The sequence below is a fragment of the Oenanthe melanoleuca genome, chromosome 15 (assembly GCF_029582105.1).
Source record: "Oenanthe melanoleuca isolate GR-GAL-2019-014 chromosome 15, OMel1.0, whole genome shotgun sequence".
Lineage (NCBI taxonomy): Eukaryota > Metazoa > Chordata > Aves > Passeriformes > Muscicapidae > Oenanthe > Oenanthe melanoleuca.
The window spans coordinates 11,937,430-11,958,403 of NC_079349.1; the positions used below are offsets into that span (position 1 = coordinate 11,937,430).

At 53.3% G+C, this 20,974-nt stretch overlaps 1 protein-coding gene across 1 annotated transcript in view; it reads right to left on the bottom strand.

Moving 5' to 3' along the window:
• NOS1 (nitric oxide synthase 1) overlaps positions 1-20,974 on the bottom strand; it is a 75,090-nt gene that overhangs the window by 17,825 nt on the left and 36,291 nt on the right. Inside the window, exons 4-16 of the mRNA XM_056504270.1 lie at positions 14,744-14,878; positions 13,883-14,028; positions 13,114-13,276; positions 11,366-11,457; positions 8,639-8,780; positions 8,071-8,210; positions 7,527-7,701; positions 5,990-6,091; positions 5,179-5,373; positions 3,709-3,794; positions 1,457-1,601; positions 1,111-1,215; positions 777-835 (exon numbers count right to left, since the gene is read on the bottom strand). Of these exons, the coding sequence (XP_056360245.1) occupies positions 777-835; positions 1,111-1,215; positions 1,457-1,601; positions 3,709-3,794; positions 5,179-5,373; positions 5,990-6,091; positions 7,527-7,701; positions 8,071-8,210; positions 8,639-8,780; positions 11,366-11,457; positions 13,114-13,276; positions 13,883-14,028; positions 14,744-14,878 (1,685 nt within the window). The remainder of the gene's footprint in view (positions 1-776; positions 836-1,110; positions 1,216-1,456; positions 1,602-3,708; positions 3,795-5,178; positions 5,374-5,989; positions 6,092-7,526; positions 7,702-8,070; positions 8,211-8,638; positions 8,781-11,365; positions 11,458-13,113; positions 13,277-13,882; positions 14,029-14,743; positions 14,879-20,974) is intronic.

The window sequence follows — 20,974 nt, forward strand, 5'->3', positions numbered from 1 at the left end:
TGCCTGTCACCGCCCCACAGCCCCAGTGACACCCAGCCAGGGGGCTGGAGCTGCCCTGCAGCCCTGCCAGCCTGCTCCATCCTTAATTAAGGAGCAGCCCTGTGCCAGTTGTCAGCTCAGGGGACATTCCAGGGCACAGCAGTGTCCCAGTTCTGGGAAATATTTTACTCTTCAGAGCTAAAATAAGAGGAGACCCTGCATGATTATTGTCACTGCCCTCCTTTCCCAGCCCCTGGGATGTGCAGGGAGATGCTCAAAGCTCATCTTCCCCTGAAGGGGGATTTTCTACAATCCCAGATTCTGTCTCCAGGGTACCAGTTACAAACATCACAGGATTATCACAGCTCTTATTTTCCCTAGAAATCTTTTCACACCATGCATGGAGCTAAATCTGGTTCTCAAGCCCTCCCCCACCTACGTCTGCCAGGCTGGGAACTCCCTTCTACCTCCAACCATTACTATTTTAGTGCCCCCTGAACAGGCCCTGCCTCTCAGAATCGATGATTTTGGGGAAATTCCTATTTTTATCTGCTTTTTTTTTAATAGATTCCTGCCTCTTCAAGATGAAGGGGGAAGCTTTAAAGTGTCATCCCAGGGAATTACAAGCTGGGATCCACAGTGCTTTTCTCTCTCCATTCCCTGGGTCTCCAGGCAGGTCCCACTCCTGGATATTTGCAAATGAGGAATCTGCCTGAGGATTTCCCACTCCCTTTTGGGAAACCTGTGCTGCATGCCAGAGTTTGGGCTGGGAGGGGAAAGGGTTGGAGTGCTCTTACTTCCTCTCCTCCAGGTTGGAGTTGGGATTCTTCATCTCCATTAAAGCACAGCCAAATTTCTGCAGGAAAAAGAATAAAAAAAAAAATAAAAATCAGCTTTGGCAGGTGCTGCAGGAAACCAAGCCCTGAGCACAGCCTGTGTTCCCAGCTGTCCTGGTCACAGCCAGGTGACTGTCACCTCCTGGTGACACAGGATGGATTAACAATGGCTGTCTCATGGCAGGGACTCAGGGGATAGCCCTGGCTGGAGCTGGTTTGGGTCACTGCAGCCCAGCCTGAGCCCAGGAGGACACTGGTGGCCCTGTCCCCTGCTGAGCCCCTCCTGCTGTCCTACCTCTCCGTTCTCAGGGGGGTCCCCGTTGCCAAAGGTGCTGGTCACCACCAGGACCATGGTTTCATGCTCCAGGTGCACGATGTCATACTCGTCCATGGACATCACCTGGGAGCACAGAGAGGTTACACAGAGCTCCAGCAGCCCTGGGGATGGGAGCAGCACATCCCTGCTGAGACCCCTGCACGGGAGCAGGAGCCTGGGGCCACAGACAAACCAATGCTGCAGTGGCTGCAGGAAAAAACCCAGCCAGACCCACAGCCTGAAGGCCCTTGGCAGCTGTTTCCCATGAATTTCCTTGGAGCAGCAGTGATTTCACACCCCTCTCATGGCAGGAGCTGGCTCCTACCTTGGCATCGAAGGCGTGCTTGAAGATCTCACACAGAGTCTTCGCATAGACCTGCGACTTCCCCGTCTCTGTGGCATACAGGATGGTGGCCTTGACCCTCTTGGCCATGGCCTGGCCCATCAGCTTGGCTGAGAACTTCACAGCCCTGGCAAGCAGGAATGAATCCCAGTCAGAGCCTGCTCCTTACCCGTGCCTCTAGCCCAGACCCTTTTATTTCCTATAAAATGAACAGATCCTTTTATTTCCTATGAAATTAACAGACCCCTTTTATTTCCTATGAGATTAACAGACCCTTTTATTTCCCATGAGATTAACAGCCTTACAAAGCTGTAACATCCATTTTTTGGGTGTTATATGGCTTCCCTGGAAGAGCTTGACTTGTCAGAGTGGAAAAGGAGATGGGGGAGCTTGAACAGAGCTCAAACACCTGGATGGGCTGAAAGAGGAAAATGCTAAAGCAGGCAGGGGGGTGGTGATTCTGCAGGGCCAGAGAAGCAGGAGAAGAATCAGGGACAGGTAATGCCAAAGGAAAAGCTGGAACCAAGCAGAGCTGGAGCTCCAGGAGGAACAGCAGCTCCTCCAGGAGTGCTGACTCCTTGTGGCATCAGTGATGGGGGACAGGGGTTGTGGGGTTTAGGGACAGCCATAATCACATCAACACCCTTTTTCCTACATGCCCAACATCTTTTTTCCTTAGTGGACCACCAAGCCTCTAAATGGGGCCAGCAGAAATCCACCAGCTCTGGATTCAGGCTGGTGCTGCAACAGGGAAAGGCAATTTTTGGGAGGCTGAGGGAGCACAAAGCATGTCTGTGGCCTCTGCAGGAGGAAGGGCTGCTTGATTCACTTTGACAGCCCTTGCCCCAGGTTTCTGAGGTCAGCAGGGCTCCTGCAGCCCCTTCAGATGGCCTGTGGGGAATGGAGGCTGCAGCTGGAATGGTCACACTGGGCAGGAGGAGTCCAGCTTCCCTCTGCCCCTGCTCAGAAACACTCTGGTTTTGGGGAATCATTCAGGGAGTCAAAAAAAAAAAAGGGAAAGAATAAGTAGAAGCTCTTCCAGGCTGGTTTATCCTGCCTGTCCCTGGCAAAGGCAGCCTCAGAACATCTGTTTGCTGCTGTACCTCACCCTCAGTGGAGTTCTGGCCCTGCTCTCCGTGGTGGCAGTGTCCCCTGTCCCCAGCCAGGGAGGGGACAGGGTCTGGAGCCCTGAAGGCTCAGATTTGCCCAGATTTGCTCAGATTTGCCCAGATTTCTGAGTCTGAGCAGGCACCAAATCATGCTCAAGGCTCTGGGCTCAGGCTGCCTCTTCTCAGCTGATAAGCTCAGATCCAGACAGGATTAATGGTGAATTACAAAAACAATTCCTTTCCCTACATCAAGAACAATGGAGATTTCATTTTAAATTACCTGCCACACTCACATCTCTATAAAACCATCCTTCAATGAGGCACACAGCTCTAAAAGCATTTTTCTCCTGCTCTTCCCCCAGCCCCAGTGTGAGTGAGGAGCACATTCCTCAGCTGCTGATCCTGTTTATGGATGCTCCAGGGAGGTGACAGCTGAAGAGTGGGAACAAATTGATAGCAGGGATTTGGGGAAGCTGAAGTGTGAGGAGCCACCTGGCAGGGCACAGCCACAGAACCAGCAGCTCCTCCCTGCCAGTGGCCCACAGGGGAGGAATTTGCACCAGAGGGTCCAAACTGAGCTCCATCCCTGCATCCCTGCTGCTGAGGAGCCTGGGCAGGGAACAGGGACTGAGCTGGCCCCTTGCCAGGGGGGAAGGGACCATGAAGTGCAAATCCCAGCTCAGATCCATCATCCCCATCTCACCTTCCTTCCAAAGCAGGTGTTTGGAGGGCTGGGCACACACCCTCCTCACAGAGGGAAAAAGTGCATGGGAAAAGGAGGAATGTGAGCAGGAGTTGGTGCCTGAAGAGGGAGGGGGGATCTTCCTGCCCCAAGGAAAGGAAAAACAGGAATAACACCCTCAAAAAGCCATCCCTGAGGCATTAAGACCTAACTGGAGAATGAACAGCTTGGGAAAACAAACAACACCCAGGATCTGGTACCTGTCACAGCCCTTGTGGTGGTCTGAGGGGGGGTTCAAAGGCTGCCTGTGTCCCCAGATGTCCCTTGGGGCAGGTGAAGCCTTCAGTGGCCCAAAGTGATGCACACACACCCTACAGATGTTGTGCTTAGATCCAGGAGCAGCCCCAAGCATTCCAGGCCTTTCCAGCAAGGCTGGTACTTACTTTGCCAGCTTCTTAAAGCCAATGGCTCTCTTCTTGGTGGGTGTCCCATTGACCCCCTTCCACACGTGGGTGTTCCAGGGGTCGGGCTGGGAGAGGGAGAAGAGGGTCAGATTTGGCAGGGCTTGGAGAAATGCAGCAATCACAGCTCTGAGAGCTCAATTCTTCCTTCAGGAAGGAGAGGAACAGCTGCTGCTCCACAGCTCTCCCTCTCCTCTCTATGTCCCTGATCCTTGGAGCTTCATGGGCTTTTTTTTTTTTTTTTTTTTTTTTTTTTTTTTTGGGCAATGGAACATGCCCAGGAAAATTGCAATCTAATAAACCCTCCTGGCTTGTAACAGCATCTGGCCAATTGCTCTGTCACCTCTCGAGAGGAGCATTAATAGGACACAGCCAAAAACAAGGCAATGCCAGGAGGGGAGAGGTGATGGAAACAGATCCTTTCCCCTGCTCTGGCCACAGGTTTTTTTTTCCCTAAGAGGCCCTTTGGGAAGGGGAGGCAGCTGAAGCCAGGAGCAAGCAGACAGAAGCTGATTCTGTGCCCTTGCAGGCTGCACCAGAGCCAGGAGCATCAGGGAGCCTGTGGGCTGTGCAGGAGTGAACAGACTGCTCCTGCTCTCATTATTCCTCAAGGGCTCTTGACTAAAGGTCACATTGTGTGGAGAGCACAGAGCAGGGATGGCTGGATAACCAGGGAGGGTTTGCTCAGGGGTTTTTCTTCATGCTCTGGAGTGTTAAATACACCAGCAGCAGAATGTGATCCCCTGCTGGAGATGCTGGGTCAGACTCCTGTCCCACTGCTGGATCCCCAGGAGGCTGGAGCCATCCTCTCAAACCTGCAGTTTGGGATGGGATACAGGAGCATCCTCTGCACCCTGGGATGGGATACAGGAGCATCCTCTGCACCCTGGGATGGGATACAGGAGCATCCTCTGCACCCTGGGATGGGATACAGGAGCATCCTCTCAAACCTGCACCCTGGGATGGGATACAGGAGCATCCTCTGCACCCTGGGATGGGATACAGGAGCATCCTCTCAAACCTGCAGTTTGGGATGGGATACAGGAGCATCCTCTGCACCCTGGGATGGGATACAGGAGCCATCCTCTCAAACCTGCACCCTGGGATGGGATACAGGAGCATCCTCTGCACCCTGGGATGGGATACAGGAGCCATCCCCTCAAACCTGCACCCTGGGATGGGATACAGGAGCATCTTCTGCACCTTGCAGAGGATACAGGAACCTTTTCCTCACCCTCCCATTTGACACTTCCAAAGGGGATTACCTCTGTGTGATTAAAAACTGGGACTCAGGTGTCCCACATTCCCACAAAGGGTCTAAACCCATTTTTCCCCTGCGTTAAGGTGAAATATCCCCTCACAAAATCGAGGCACAGCTTGTGATTGGTGTCCCACAGTGTCCCCCTCCCTCCTGCACCTCCCACCCTGCCCTGCCCAGAGGAGGGGGCGCACCTGGTACTCGAAGGAGGGCGTCAGGCGGTAGTTGAGCATCTCCTGGTGGAACACAGGGGTGATGCTGCCCGACATGGGCGGCACGATCCAGACCCAGTCGGCGGGACAGCCGCCCCGGCAGCGGTACTCGTTCTCCATGTGCTTGATGAACGACTCGGTGGCCGAGTGGTGATCCACGATGGTCACCTTGTCACTCTGCAGGGCCAACAGAGCACAGGCAGCAGCTCTCAGCACTTCCCAGAGGGCAAAAGCCACAATTTCATGTTTGGAGCTGTTTGTCCCAAATATTTCTCACTCCCGTGGTTTTTGGGGATGGTTCAAGGTGGCTGCTGAGCCAAGGAGGCTCTAAAGCTGCCCCAGAGCTCTGAGAATAGATGTGGGATGGATGGATGGATGGATGGATGATGGATGATGGATGATGGATGGATGGATGATGGATGGATGGATGATGGATGGATGGATGGATGGATGGATGGATGGATGGATGGATGATGGATGGATGGATGATGGATGATGGATGGATGGATGATGGATGATGGATGGATGGATGGATGGATGATGGATGGATGGATGATGGATGATGGATGGATGGATGGATGGGATGGGATTTTCCCCCTGTTGGGATATTCCTCCTGGACCAGCAGGACTCAGGTGCTGGTAGTGCTCTTTTACAACATCCAGAGTGTGGAGATTATTAAATCTCACTGCAGCAGCCCAAATTCGGGAGGCACAGCCCAATTTCATCCTTGGGTGGATGTCTCCACACTGGTCCCTCCACCCCTGTGTCCCTCCAGGGCAGGGCCCCAGGTACCTGGAAGCTGTAGAGCACAGCAATGTTGATCTCCACCAGGGCCTGGTCCTTCCACAGCGAGGATGTTTTCCTCATATCCAGGTTCATTTTCTTGGCCACTTGCTGTAACAACACATGGAGGGAGGGGAAGGATTTAATGGCCAAAAAACAGGGTTGGAGATCTCTGCTCTGGGAGAGGAGAGGCCCAGGCTGGCACAGGGCACCACAGGGCAGGGAAGGGCTGATGTTGTGCCTTCCTCTGGGGATAAATCCTGCCTTTCCCTCTCCATGGCAGGAGCACAGCCTTTCCTCCTCCCTGTGCAGGGGCAGGTGGCCAAATGCTGCTGAGGAGGCCACCAGGAGCAGCTGGACACTCACACTGCTCCCAGCCCTCTGTTTCCAGGACACTGGAGAGGGATGGAGCCCCTCTAAATAACCCAACATTCCTTGGAAGGTTTTAATGGATCCAGATGTCCTGCACGGGCACCTTCCCATGGCTTGGCTTTGTCTCTCCCAGTGTGGGCAGTCCTGAGCCATGGGACCAGCTGGAGGGTCTCCACCTGTGTTGGGTGATGTGGCCAGAAATGAGGATTCTGTCCCCATCTGTTAACCCAGCTGGGGCAGTGCCCCTGATCTCCTGGCACACATTATCTGCTCATGGGCCATCTTTAAACCAGCTGGGCAATCATCTTTATCTTCCCACAGCCCATCCTCCCTCCAGGAGATATCTCCTGTTCATGGCCACTGAGTCCCAGGGCATGACTGATAAAATTCCATCATCCCACTGGGAGATGCTCCAGCCAGGGGAGGAGCCAAGCCTTTCCTACCCAGATAAAAACTGACATTTGGGACACCAAGGAACCTTCTTCCCACTGGATCCCAGAGGAAAGCCAGACCTTTGCACATCATCCCTGGAGCTTCAGAGGAAACTGCACCTTCTCCAGGAGCACTGCTCCAGCTGAACCACACCTGCCCCTGCAGGAGGATGCAGCCACCATTGAATGGGACTGTGCCAACACCCTGACTGACTGACGGGTGTCAGCTTGGATTCTGACTCTGGCAGGGTTTGGGATTGTTCTGTGTAATACTGCATTTCTATTTTAATTTTCCTAGTAAAGAACTGTTATTCCTATTCCCATATCTTTGCCTGAGAGCCCCTTAATTTAAGAATTATAATAATTTGGAGGGAGGGGGTTTACATTCTCCATTTCAAAGAGAAGCTTCTGCCTTTATTGGCAGACACCTGTCCTTCAAACCAGGACACCACCCTAGAGCACACACGTCCCTTGAGGAGCCACCAAGTGTCTCTGCACCCTTTTAGCCTCCACTGAGTGCATGACCAGGTGCCTGCTATCCCCAGGATTCTTTGGGAAGCCCGTGGCATCACGCCGGCTGTGCCACATCCCTGCTGACCCGCAGCACACAGACACCTTGCCAACCTCGGCCAAGTGGCTCCAGGAGAAGGGGTATCCTGAACTCTCCTGCTCCAACCAACACTCCCCAGTGTCCTGCCTGCTGCCCAGGCAGCTCCACGCCCTCCAGGAGCAGCGGGAATCACCTCCAGGATGTTGTAGCGGGAGTTGTCGCAGTAGTCGCGCACGCCGATCTCCGTGCCCATGTACCACCCGCTGAAGGGGCAGGCGGAGAACTCCAGGCCCCCAATCTCCAGGAGCATGTTGGAAACGGCTGGCAGCCCGTACCACTTCAGGCCCAGGTCCTTAAACCACTCAAACCTGCCGGGAAATAGTCAGGATCAGGCAACCAGCCAGGAATTCCCTGCCCAATGCAGGTAGAGGGGTAGGGGCGGTCACTTTGCCACCAGGGTGAAGGACTTGAGCAGAACATTTCTACCAGCACCTCCCTTTGGGGCTGCTTATTGGGACAAGGTAATTATGGAATGGCAGACTTCAAGGAAAAGGAAACTTCCCAAGAAAGTCAATCTGGATACAAAGGAGAACCCTGAGATATTTTGGCCAGCTCTGCCAACTCTACTGGAGGGAAGACCCCAGAGAAGGTGAAGCCCCCAGGACATGGCAAGGGTGTAACCAGAGGAGCTCAGTCCTGCTGACCCCCTGGAGCAGTTTTGGGGTGCCCTGACTCACTTGGGGTGCCGGATGGGCACTTCCAGCACGAGCTCAGGTGGGATCTCGAAGAGCTCGGGGTCGTTGCCGTTGGCCTGGAGCAGCAGGGGCAGGATATCGAAGCGCCCGTACGGAGCCTTCCAGCCTTGCTGGATGCAGATCTGCAGGGACAGCAAAGGCAGAGTTGGTGTCCCAGCAGGTCACCTGCCCTTCAGACACCGCAGGCAGGGAATTGTGAGGTCCTGGGCACAGCTCCTGGCAGGATTTCTATCCTCACAGTCGAGCAAAGGGAGCTACAACAAGGGGTGGCCTGTCCCAGCCCGCTCATGGCCGAGTCAGGGGAATTTGGGGTGAAAATGAGCCTGGAATATATCCCTAGTAGGATCATGGCTTGTGCCTGTATGGTGAAGGAGAAAAACAGCAAGAAAACGACAAAACCCACCCTTTATTCCTGAGAAAAAAGAAATCTGCGGGCAACACAAACCCAACCCTCTGTGGTGCACTGGACAACGCCAACCCGCTGAGCCCAGCCCCTGCTCCTCAGGGGGGCTCAGGAGTGCCCCGTGCCCCTCCGTGGCAGCTCTGGCACCTCGGTGAGCTCCACGTTGGCGGGATCCCCCAGGACGGAGCCGTCGGGCTGCTTGTAGCCGGCGTAGCGGATCAGCTGCGCGTTCCAGATGCGGAAGTCGTGCCTGCTGTCCGTGCGCTGAGGGAAGATGGTGATGGCAGACCTGGAAGGGAAAGGAGGAGCTGCAGGTCACTGCACAGTGCCAGTGTGCACGGCAGGGCTTGGACAGCGGGTGGTGGAAGCTCGAGAAAAGTTGGGAAAAACGTTGGGAGATAATTCGGGAAAAACTTCTGGGGCTGGTTCGGGAAAAATATTGGGAGATAATAATTTCGGAAAAACTTCAGGAGATAATTCGGGAAAAACTTCAGGAGATAATTTGGGGAAAACTTCGGGAGATAATTCAAGCAAAATATTGGGAGATAATAATTCGGGAAAAACTTCGGGAGATAATTTGGGAGAAACTCTGGGAGATAATTTGGGAAAAACTTTGGGAGATAATTCGGGAAAAATATTGGGAGATAATAATTTGGGAAAAACTTCAGGAGGTAATTCGGGAAAAACTTTGGGAGATAATTCAGGAAAAATATTGGGAGGTAATAATTTGGGAAAAACTTCAGGAGATAATTTGGGAAAAACTTCAGGAGATAATTCGGGAAAAATATTGGGAGATAATAATTTGGGAAAAGCATTGGGAGATAATTCGGGAAAAACTTCGGGAGATAATTCGGTAAAAAATATTGGGAGATAATAATTTGGGGGAAACTTTGGGAGATAATTTGGGAAAAGCATTGGGAGATAATTCGGGAAAAACTTCAGGAGATAATTCGGGAAAAATATTGGGAGATAATAATTTGGGAAAAACTCTGGGAGATAATTCGGTAAAAAATATTGGGAGATAATAATTTGGGATAAACTTCGGGAGATAATTTGGGAAAAAGTTCAAGAGATAATTTGGGAAAAATATTGGGAGGTAATAATTTGGGGAAAACATTGGGAGATAATTCAGGAAAAATATTGGGAGAAAATAATTTGGGAAAAACTTCAGGAGATAACTTGGGAAAAATATTGGGAAGTAATAATTTGGGAAAAACTTCGGGAGATAATTCAGGAAAAATATTGGGAGATAAACTTCAGGAGATAATTTGGAAAACACTTCGGGAAATAATTTGGGAAAAACTTCGGGGGGTAATTTGGGACAAAAAAAGAAAAAGCTTAAAAAAGCCCTTGAGGGACAAACAAAATATTTTTAAAAATCTGCTGTGACTGTACAGTTGGACTCTCATAAAAATACTCGTTGTTTTGCCTGTGGTAAACCAGGACACATGAAAAGGGATTGTCCTACAACAGCAATTCAACCTAAACAACTTTCTATTTGATCTTGATGTTGGAAAGGAAAACATCTTGCTAAGTACTGTCCTTCTCAATTTGACACCAATGGCAAACCTTTGTCCTTAAACTCAAAAAAGATCGTGGGCCACCACACACAAGTAGTGGCACCTCCTTACAGTCACTCACCCAATCAAATGGCATTGGTACCTCAGTCATTTATCCCCCATTCATTCCTGAAATGGTCCCAGCTCAGTTCCCCCAGGTGCAAAGTTAAATGTTGTTGTCTTAGGTTGCAATATAGGATGTGAACAAAAGCATGAATTCTGTCCCATCTGTTAACCCAGCTGGGGCAGTGCCCCTGATCTCCTGGCACACATTATCTGCTCATGGGCCATCTTTAAACCAGCTGGGCAATCATCTTTATCTTCCCACAGCCCATCCTCCCTCCAGGAGATATCTCCTGTTCATGGCCAGTGAGTCCCAGGGCATGACTGATAAAATTCCATCATCCCATGGGAGATGCTCCAGCCAGGGGAGGAGCCAAGCCTTTCCTACCCAGATAAAAACTGACATTTGGGACACCAAGGAACCTTCTTCCCACTGGATTCCAGAGGAAAGCCAGACCTTTGCACATCATCCCTGGAGCTTCAGAGGAAACTGCACCTTCTCCAGGAGCACTGCTCCAGCTGAACCACATCTGCCCCTGCAGGAGGATGCAGCCACCATTGAATGGGACTGTGCCAACACCCTGACTGACTGACGGGTGTCAGGCTGTATTCTGACTGTCAGTGTTTTTGGGATTGTTCTGTGTAATACTGCATTTCTATTTTAATTTTCCTAGTATAGAACTGTTATTCCTAATTCCCATATCTTTGCCTGAGAGCCCCTTAATTATCAAAATTATAAAAATTTGGAGGGAGGGGGTTTACATTCTCCATTTCTGCTTTTCTTAGCAGACACCTGTCTTTCAAACCAAGGCAACTATCAAAGAAGTTTTTATCACACTCACAAGTGGTGTGTATGACAAAAGCAATTATCATCCCAGTGAATGCTGGAGGAAAAGGAGCTGCCACCACCTCTGGGTGCACCCCAAGAGAGTCCCAAAGAGTTGTTGCACTGGAGGAAGTCGTGGCTCTGAAATCTGGGGTGTTCCCAGGGGGTTTCAGACAGATCTGGAGGAAAGTCTGAACTCTGTGCTGGATGCAGAATATAGGAAAGGGGAAATAATGGGAAAATCTTCCCACAGGCAGTAAGGAGAGAGAGACTTGGACCAGCAGGACTCCTGCACCCCAGCTCAGGTCCCTGTGATGCTCCCCAGCACTGCTGCTGCTGTGCAGTGGGCCAGACCCAACTCCAGCAGGGCCCAGAGCCAGGTCCCCCCTCATCCCTGGCCCTGGGATCCAAACCCTGGTGGCTCACCTGAGGTTGCCCTTGTTGGTGGCATACTTGATGTGGTTGCAGATGTAATTGAACATCCCATGGGCCGTGGTGCAGTCCCTGGCATCGAACACCTGAAACAGGGAAGTGATTGTGGGGATGTTCCAGCTCCCAGGGCAGAGCCAGGCAGAGGAATCACAGCACATGGAGAGCTCCAGGCACCACCGTGGCTGAGAGGGATCTAAAGCTCCATAATTATGTGTTCCTGCCTTTGGAACACGTGGATGTGTAATCCAGCTGCCCCTTTTGCATTGGAGAGGTGACTCATCTGCTGCTCAGGCAAAAAGCTCCTCATTCCTGTGCTCCCAACCTGCTGCTGTTCCTGCCTTATCCCCCAACAATTACACATTCTGCTCTGCTTCTCTCATAGATCAGACCCCAGAACAGGTGCCAGTCAGGGCTGAGGGACAGGGAATCATGGAATCATGGAATGGTTTGGGTTGGCTTTCCAAGAGCATCTCATCCCACCCCCTGCCCATGGCAGGGACACCTTCTTCTATCTCAGGTTGCTCCAAGGCCTGTCCAGCCTGGCCTTGGGCACTTCCAGGGATCCAGGGGAATCCTTGAAAGCATTGGGAAATCAGGAAGGGGATCAACAGAGGTGGCTGTGCCCCTTCCCTGTGTGACCAGCCCCAGGAACTGCTCACAGCACTGGATTTGTTCCAGGCTGCAGCAGGAGAGGACATCTCTGTACCAAGGGATTCCCCAGGGATCGCTGATTTCCAATCCTGTTCTGTGTTTCCCTTGCCAAAAGGGCACTGAGCCAAATCCTCTCCTGCTGGATCTCAGCACTGAGGACAAATGTGTCCTGCTGCCTCTCTCCAGGTGGAGCAACAGGTTTGGAAGCAGCAGGAAAGATGTTGGAGCAGGATCTGATTTTGGAGAATCAGAACTCTGGAAGCACCAGCTCCCATTTCAGACACAGCCCCTCATCTCCCACCCCACAGACACTCTTCCACCTCCTGCCAGCATCCCAAAGCTGCTGAGAGGAGCTGTGTGTGCTGAACACCTGTGCTGTGCTTCCCAGGTGCTGCAGAGCAGGATGTGCCCCTCCAAATCCCCAGCACACCCTTAGGCAGGGATCCCCTGGGTGTTTCTGGTGGGGCTGATGCTCACCTGTAGGGGAGGAAGAAATAGGAATGCCCTATAGATATGATTGCCTAGCAAAAAATGCTAAGAATAGAGAAACTGTGGTGAGATTGAAATGACACCAGTGTTTTACTGAGTGGCTGGAGAGCAGCAATGTGGATGCTTGAAGGTTTTCTCCCTTTGATAAGATAATGCCAGTTGCTGCAAATACCAAAGAGCCAGCAGAGACTCCCTCCTGGCACAACAGGGAGGGTCCAAGATAAGGTTTAGAGATAAGAAAGTAGTAAAACATGGTAATGTAGCCATTCCTGTAGGTTGTATGCAAATGTTAGAGAATTTTTATCTTGTACTAGATTGGTTAGTGGAAATTAGAATATCCAACATGGAGATTTAAGACTTTGTAAAAGGAGGCCGTGCTCTCTTGCTCTCACACCCTCGGACACCCTCTGGCTCCCTTGCTCTTGTCCCTGCACCCTCACCCTTGCTTTACCCCTTTGTTATCTCACTCCTCTGGGCCTGCTCTGAGAAGCATCTGGCAGCTCCCAGCTGAGCCCTTTCCACCCACACCCTATGTAACAAACTGCAAACTTCCACACCAGGATATGGAGAGCAGCTGAGTTTGTCCTGAGCAGCATCCCCACCTGCAGCTTGGACCACTGGATCCTGCCCACGCAGCGCGCCGCGTTCCTCCAGGCGTGCTTGGCGCCGTAGATCAGCTCCGTGTCCCGCAGCTGGTAGGTGGCAGTGGCCTCAATCTCCTTGGTCACCTCCTCCAGCCGCTCCATGTGGGCCTTGGAGCCGGATCTGGGAAGGGTGGGAGCACAGGAGGTGGGGGGGGGTCAGGCAGAGGGCAGGGAATGATGGAGCAGCAGAGCCTCCCCCTGCTGTGACTCACACACATGGGACATCAGATCATGGAGTCATGGAATGGGTTGGGTTGGAAGGGACCTTAAAGCTCATCCCATTCCACCCCCTGACATGGGCAGGGACACTTCCACCATCCCAGGCTGTTCCAAACCCCAATGTCCAGCCTGGCCTTGGGCACTGCCAGGGATCCAGGGACAGCCACAGCTGCTCTGGGCACCCTGTGCCAGGGAACAATTCCTTCCCAATATCCCACCCAGCCCTGCCCTCTGGCAGTGGGAGCCATTCCCTGTGTCCTGTCCCTCTATCCCTTGTCCCAAGTCCCTTTCCATGTTTCTTTTTGCCTCCTTCAGGCAGTGGAAGACCACAGCTGGGTCACCTCAAAGCTTCTCTTCTCCAGGCTGAACAATCCCAGCTCTCTCATCCTTTCCTCCAGCTCCATCCCTCTGATCACCTTGGAGGAGATGATCATCTCCCCCAGCTCCAGCAGCTCCAGGTCCTTCCTGGGCTGAGCTCTGCAGGTGGGCTCCTGCAGGCAGCACTCACCTCTTTATGGAGGAGTAGTACTGGTCAATGAAGTCCTTGGCCAGCAGCAGCACCTCCTGCTTGCTCCTGGTGTCCTCGGCCTTGCGCACGTGGGGGCCGGGGGTCATGACGGAGCCCATGCAGATCTGCTCGGTGCACGCCGTGGCCTGGGGGCACAGCAGGGAACAGGAACGCTCTGGAGCCACTCCTGGTCTCCTGGGCTGGTGCCACAGAGCACCCACACACACAGGGTGTGTGACAAACAGGGACATCCCCGCTCGCACACGGCACAGACCATGGCACCGCTTGGTCAGACAATCAGAGAGAAGGGATTCACCCCCCGTGAGGGAAAATGCTTTTCCTTATTTATCCCAGACAGATTTTCCTCTCTGCTTATTGCACCAGATTCAAAATTCAAACCCTACTGGAGACAGGACTGAATTCCTCCACTTCTGCACTTGTCCCAAATATTTCTAACTCCCGTGGTTTTTGGGGATGATCCAAGGTGGCTGCTGAGCCAAGGAGGCTCTAAAGCTGCCCCAGAGCTTTGAGAATAGATGTGGGATGGATGGATGGATGGATGGATGGATGGATGGATGGATGGATGATGGATGATGGATGGATGGATGGATGATGGATGATGGATGATGGATGGATGGATGGATGATGGATGATGGATGGATGGATGATGGATGGATGGATGGATGATGGATGGATGGATGGATGATGGGATGGGATGGGATGGGATGGGATGGGATGGGATGGGATGGGATGGGATGGGATGGGATGGGATGGGATGGGATGGGATGGGATGGGATGGGATGGACACCACCCACTCCAGATGCTCAGGGAATTTTGGCCAGTCCTACCAGCTGCACTCACCATGGCAGTTTTGAGGTGCAGGGTGTCGTGGAGCACGGATCCTGTCTCCCAGTTCTTGATTTTCACGAACCGGGGGCACTTGGAAGGGCTCCCGTTGAGGGGGTTCCTGGTCGGGGACTGGCGCCCCGATGGTGGCTGGAAAATGGGGAATACAAGGTCAGAGCTCACCAGCAAAACACAGGAAAAGGTCCCAACCACACAGCATCGTGTATGGGGGATGCCTGTGCTGAAATTCTGGGGGTGATGTGGCCAGACAAGGTGCATTATCCCAATATTTGGCATTTTTTGGGGCTCTACACAGCAGTGGAATTAAGAAGTTGTGTCTGGTTATGGGACAGCCAAACCTGTGAGAAATGAGCTAAAACCAGAGGTGGAAGTGACTTGGAGAATGCTGTGCTCAAGTTTCCCAGAGGAAAACTCTCCTCCAAAATCTGTGAGGTGCTTCTTCCCAAGGAGCATCCCCTGCTCAGGCTGGGCAGGTGCCAAGCTCTGCCTGGCTGGGGACACAGAGCTGAGAGCTGAGCAGCAATCTGAGCAAGCCAAAGGCACAGCTCCTTTGATACTAACCCTGGAAAGCTTGTAGGAATGAGGGTGGATAAATGATCCAAGTGAGGGGGCTGCTGAATCATGAGCACTTGGATTTCTCCAGCCCTGACACTCTGCCTAGGGATGAGCTCATCCAGCTCTCCTTGAGTTCTGTGCCAGCCTGGGGAGAGTCTCAGCCAGCACAGAGCTTGAGAGGAGGAAAACTGGTCACAGGTGCTTCTTTTTGCACATTTTCACAGATAAAATCACAATTTTCTGCTGTGGCCCTTACTCACCCCAAGCACTCAGAGAGCCACCAGTGTCTGCCAGTGGGGACAGGGGAGTTCAGTGGCTCTGGGAGGCAGAGCTCTGTCTCCAGGAATCAGATCTGACCCAGGGATGTAATTCCATCACTGGAACCACGGTGCTGTTGCTGCAGCTCTCCAGGGAACACCTGAGAGCATCCTGGCCAAAGCTGCTCCTGTTTGGCACCACTGCAAGGTTCTGCACAGCAGGTCTGGGCTTGGGTTGGATCTGTCCCTTCCTACAAGAACCCTGGGTGTCCCTTCTGAGTTAATCTGGTTTTCTAGGAGCTGCTGAAGGCAGTGCCACCCTCCTTTTGGGGCTCCTGGCTCGTGTCCCCATCACAGAGGGGCAGCAGCAGCACAAATTCATCCTGAAGCAAAGGACCAGCACAGGGTGGGAGAAGCTCCTGGTCCAGGAGGGGAAGCACAGGGATGACAAAGCAGCTGAGCCTCCTGGTCTGAGGTTCCCACCTCACCAAGGATTGCTCTGATTTTCCAAAGCTTGGAGAGATCAGAGCCTGGCTGATTCCCGGGCTGAGCAGACACTTTGCATTGTCCTGTAGCACTGCTGGCCAGACTTTTTGCTCAGTTCTTGGTTTTACCATAAGCTCCTGACTTTTTTTCCCCTGGAAAACAGGGATTTCAAGCAGCCTGAGGCTCTCAGTGTAATGCCAAGCTCTGAAAACATATTCTGGGAACAAGAGACAGAGGCTGGAGGGGAAGGTAGAGATTTACAGCCTGAATCCTCAGCAGGACTTTCTTTAGCCCTTGCAGATTCCAAAAGCTGCTCCCTGCACCCCCCAGGCTGTGCTGCTGAGGATCTCTGACATTCCTCATGTCACAAATCCCATGATTTTCCCAAGAGTGTGTCAGAGTCTCCCCCTCAAAGCCAAATGTCCATCTCAGCCACCCCTCTGCGTGCTGCAGAAACCAAATAAAAAAAATCTCATCTAGAGGTCAAACCCAGCAGTAAATAAAAAGAACCTCCTTGAATCCAGCCTGAAAACACTATTTTAAAGCTAATTTTTTTTTTTTTTCAATTTTGAGGAATCCAGCCTGAATCCAGCAGTGGCAGTCCTGGTCATTTTTTGCCCTTGCTTGTTTCACTCTTCCAAGAGAATGAAATCATTTTTTAGTCACCAACAGCATCCTGTGCTCCCTGGCCCACCCTGAGGACCAAATCTGCCACCTTCCCTCTGAGCCTGATTGCTCAGAGCAGCTCCCTGAAAACAGCTCAGAAATGCAACCAAAACCAATCCTCACCTGCAGCTGCACCTGCCAGACAGAATCCAGGAGTGCCAGGCAGGGAGTGTTGATTACATCCAGCACTTTTTAATCGGAGTTTTGATCTCCTGACAAGGTGTGCTGCTCAAATGCTTCTTGCTGGAGCAGGTATGGCCCCAAAACGTGCTGGGAATGCAGATGCAGCATGTCCCCATCCTCAGAGCAGGTGGGGGGATGCTGCCTGCCTGGCTGCCTGCAGATGTTCTGCCTCAAACCCCCTCAAAGCTGCTCCCTTTCCCCTTTTTGTGTTTTCCCTGCAGGGACTGGGTGAGCTGGAATTTTGGAATCACACAGTGATCAAAGATCTCCAAGCCTGGAGTGAGCACCGAGCTGTCAGCCAGAGCAGAGCACTGGGTGCCATTTTTTGGACACCTGCAGGGATTAATGGGACCCCAAGGATCTGTCCCAGTGCCTGACAACCCTTGACAACACAGAGCAGAGGGGTGCTGGATCCTGGGGCACTGAGCTCACACTGAACACTCCTGTGGGGCAGCAGCACCAGCTCAGAGGGGTTGGTGTGTCCCCCATGGGTCCCTGACACTGCCAGAGTGCAGGGGAGCATCATTCCATGCCAGGAGAAATGCATCCAGCCCTGGGGCCAGCACAGGAGGGACCTGGAGCTGCTGGAGTGAGACCAGAGGAGGAGATGGAGATGCTGCAAGGGCTGGAGCCCCTCTGCCCTGGAGCCAGGCTGGGGGTGTTCACATGGAGAGGGATCCAGGGAGAGCTCAGAGCCCCTTGCAGGGCCTGAAGGGGCTCCAGGAGAGCTGGAGAGGGACTGGGGACAAGGGATGGAGGGACAGGACACAGGGAATGGCTCCCACTGCCAGAGGGCAGGGCTGGGTGGGATATTGGGAAGGAATTGTTCCCTGGGAGGGTGGGGATGGGATTCCCAGAGCAGCTGTGGCTGTCCCTGGATCCCTGGCAGTGCCCAAGGCCAGGCTGGACACTGGGGTTGGAGCAGCCTGGGATGGTGGGAGGTGTCCCTGCCCATGGCTGGGATGGGATGGGATGGGATGGGCTGGGATGGGATGGGATGGGATGGGATGGGATGGGATGGGATGGGATGGGATGGGATGGGATGGGATGGGATGGGATGGGATGGGATGGGATTTAAGGGCCTGATGATCTTTGAGCTGATCCCAGTTTCTCCCAGTTTGCCCAGACCAGGGGTCCCATTCTCCTCTACCCTGGCTCCACCCAAAGGTGTCCCAGGGAAGAGCCAGGACAGGATGGGAGCTGCCCCTCCTGGAGAAGGACTGGGGACAAGGGATGGAGGGACAGGACACAGGGCAGGGATGGGATGGATGGGATATGGGGCAGGAATTGTTCCCGGGAGGTCAGTGCCACGCTCCCATCGCAGCGGAGCCGGCAGGGAGCCGTGTGTGTGTTTGTGTGTGTGTGTTTGTGTGTTTGTGTGTGTGTTTCTGTGTGTGTGTTTGTGTGTTTCTGTGTGTGAGCCTTCCCCGCACGCCCAAACCGCAGCCAAACACTGCCCGCCGCCGTGCCAGGGACGCTGCTGCGATCCTTTCATGTTCTAATGAGGCAGCTGCGGTCTGGGTGACTCAGGAGAGGGACGAGCCGAGCGACAACTGCGGCAGCTCCCGGGCAGGGCGTGCCGCACTCCGCACCGCCTGCTCCGGCAGGATCGGCACTCCCGGCCCTGCTGGGGCTCCCGGGGGACAGGGGGACACAGGACAGAGGGACACAGGACAGCGGGACAGCAGGACACAGGACAGCGGGACAGCAGGACACAGGACAGAGGGACACAGGACACAGGACAGAAGGACACAGGACAGAGGGACACAGGACAGCGGGACACAGGACACAGGACAGAGGGACACAGGACAGCGGGACACAGGACAGCGGGACACAGGACAGCAGGACACAGGACAGAGGGACACAGGACAGCGGGACACAGGACAGAGGACACAGGACAGCAGGACACAGGACAGAGGGACACAGGACAGCGGGACAGAAGGACACAGGACACAGGACAGAGGACAGCAGGACAGCAGGACAGAAGGACACAGGACAGAGGGACACAGGACAGCGGGACAGCGGGACAGAAGGACACAGGGAGGGACACAGGACAGCGGGACACAGGACACAGGACAGAGGGACACAGGACACAGGACAGCAGGACAGCAGGACAGAGGGACACAGGACAGAGGGACACAGGACAGCAGGGACACAGGACAGAGGGACACAGGACACAGGACAGAGGGACACAGGACACAGGACAGAGGACAGCGGGACACAGGACAGTGGGACACAGGACACAGGACAGAGGGACACAGGACAGCAGGACACAGGACAGTGGGACACAGGACAGAGGGACACAGGACAGAGGGACAGAGGGAAGGACACAGGGACAGAGGGACACAGGACAGCAGGACAGAGGGACACAGGACACAGGACAGAGGGACACAGGACAGAGGACAGAGGGACACCAGGACAGAGGGACACAGGACAGAGGGACACCAGGACACAGGACACAGGACAGAGTGACACAGGATAGAGGGACACAGGATAGAGGGACACAGGACAGAGGGACACAGGACAGAGGGACAGTGGGACACAGGACACAGGACAGAGGGACACAGGACAGAGGGACATAGGGCATCTCCCATTCTGGGCCCCACAGTCTCACCCTGCCCTGGCAGCGCTCAGTCAGCCCCACTCAGCAGCTGTGGGTTTATTCCCGTGCCTGCTGGACGCTGCTGGGAACCAGGATGAAACCTGGAAGCCTTGGGCTCCTCAGGCTGCACAGGGAGATGAAGTTCTAGCAGTGCAGGGCAGGTGAGAGCCGTGGGAGTGTCTCCTTCTGCACAAAGCATGATTTCAAAGAGGTGTTGCCTCCTATATAAGTGCAGTGTCTCTTTAAACAAAGCTCTCCTTTCCTTTTCCATTACACCAGGAACTATGTTGCATTATCCTTCTCACCACTGCTAGAGCCTTAAAATGCACCATGCTGACATTTCCTTCCAGACTGCATCAACCCCAGAGTGTCTCCTTTGCCTTTGGACGGCACAAATCAGCCTCACAAGCTGCTCTGAGCTGCCTCCCCTGAGAGCTACACTGCTCACAAATCAGACCCTGGTGACTGAAACACGGCCTGGTGCAGCCACAGGGTTAGGGCCAGGGGGATTGGGCTCCTGGGAAAAAAGGCAAAAAACACGGTGTGGTTTTGTAAAAAATGACAGAGGGATGGGATCGATGCCCAGCGGGGCTTTCAGCACCTTATTACGAGCCTCAGTGAGCATTCACCACCTGGCCAACTGAATCCACCCAATCCTGCTGCAAAAAAACAAGGAAAGTTCCCACTTGGCTTGACTTTCAGCTGTGTTAATAGTATTTATTGCTGCTTGAAAGAAGTTCAGCTGCCTTGACTGCACACAGCCCCAGGGAATGGCTGTGGGGGAAAGCAGACTGCTTCCAGAAAAGCAGGAGTGAGGATTCGGGGATCAGAAGGATAAAAAGAAAGCTGAGCATCCAGTGAAAAAAAAAATATTATAAAGAGTTTAATAGCAGCTTAAGACTGGCGGTTTTGGCAGCCCCAGCACAGAGAGAAATTAAGCTCTGCACACAGAAGGTTATAAAGTGCTTAGAGAAACAGACACGGACACGCAGGGGGCTTAGCAAAGGAGGCAGCAAGAAAGAGTCTGAGCAGAGCTGGGACAAAGGGAGAGCAGAACTGACCCACCCTGGGCTCAGGATCCTGCCACAGAGCATTATCCATGTGCTGGGATATCAGAGAGCAGCCCTGACCCACCCTGAGCTCAGGATCCTGCCACAGAGCATTATCCATGTGCTGGGATATCAGAGCAGCACTGACCCACCCTGGGCTCAGGATCCTGCCACAGAGCATTATCCATGTGCTGGGATGTGGGAGAGCAGAACTATCCCACCCTCAGCTCAGGATCCTGCCACAGAGCATTATCCATGTGCTGGGATATCAGAGAGCAGCCCTGACCCACCCTGGGCTCAGGATCCTGCCACAGAGCATTATCCATGTGCTGGGATGTGGGAGAGCAGAACTATCCCACCCTCAGCTCAGGATCCTGCCACAGGGCATTATCCATGTGCTGGGATATCAGAGAGCAGCACTGACCCA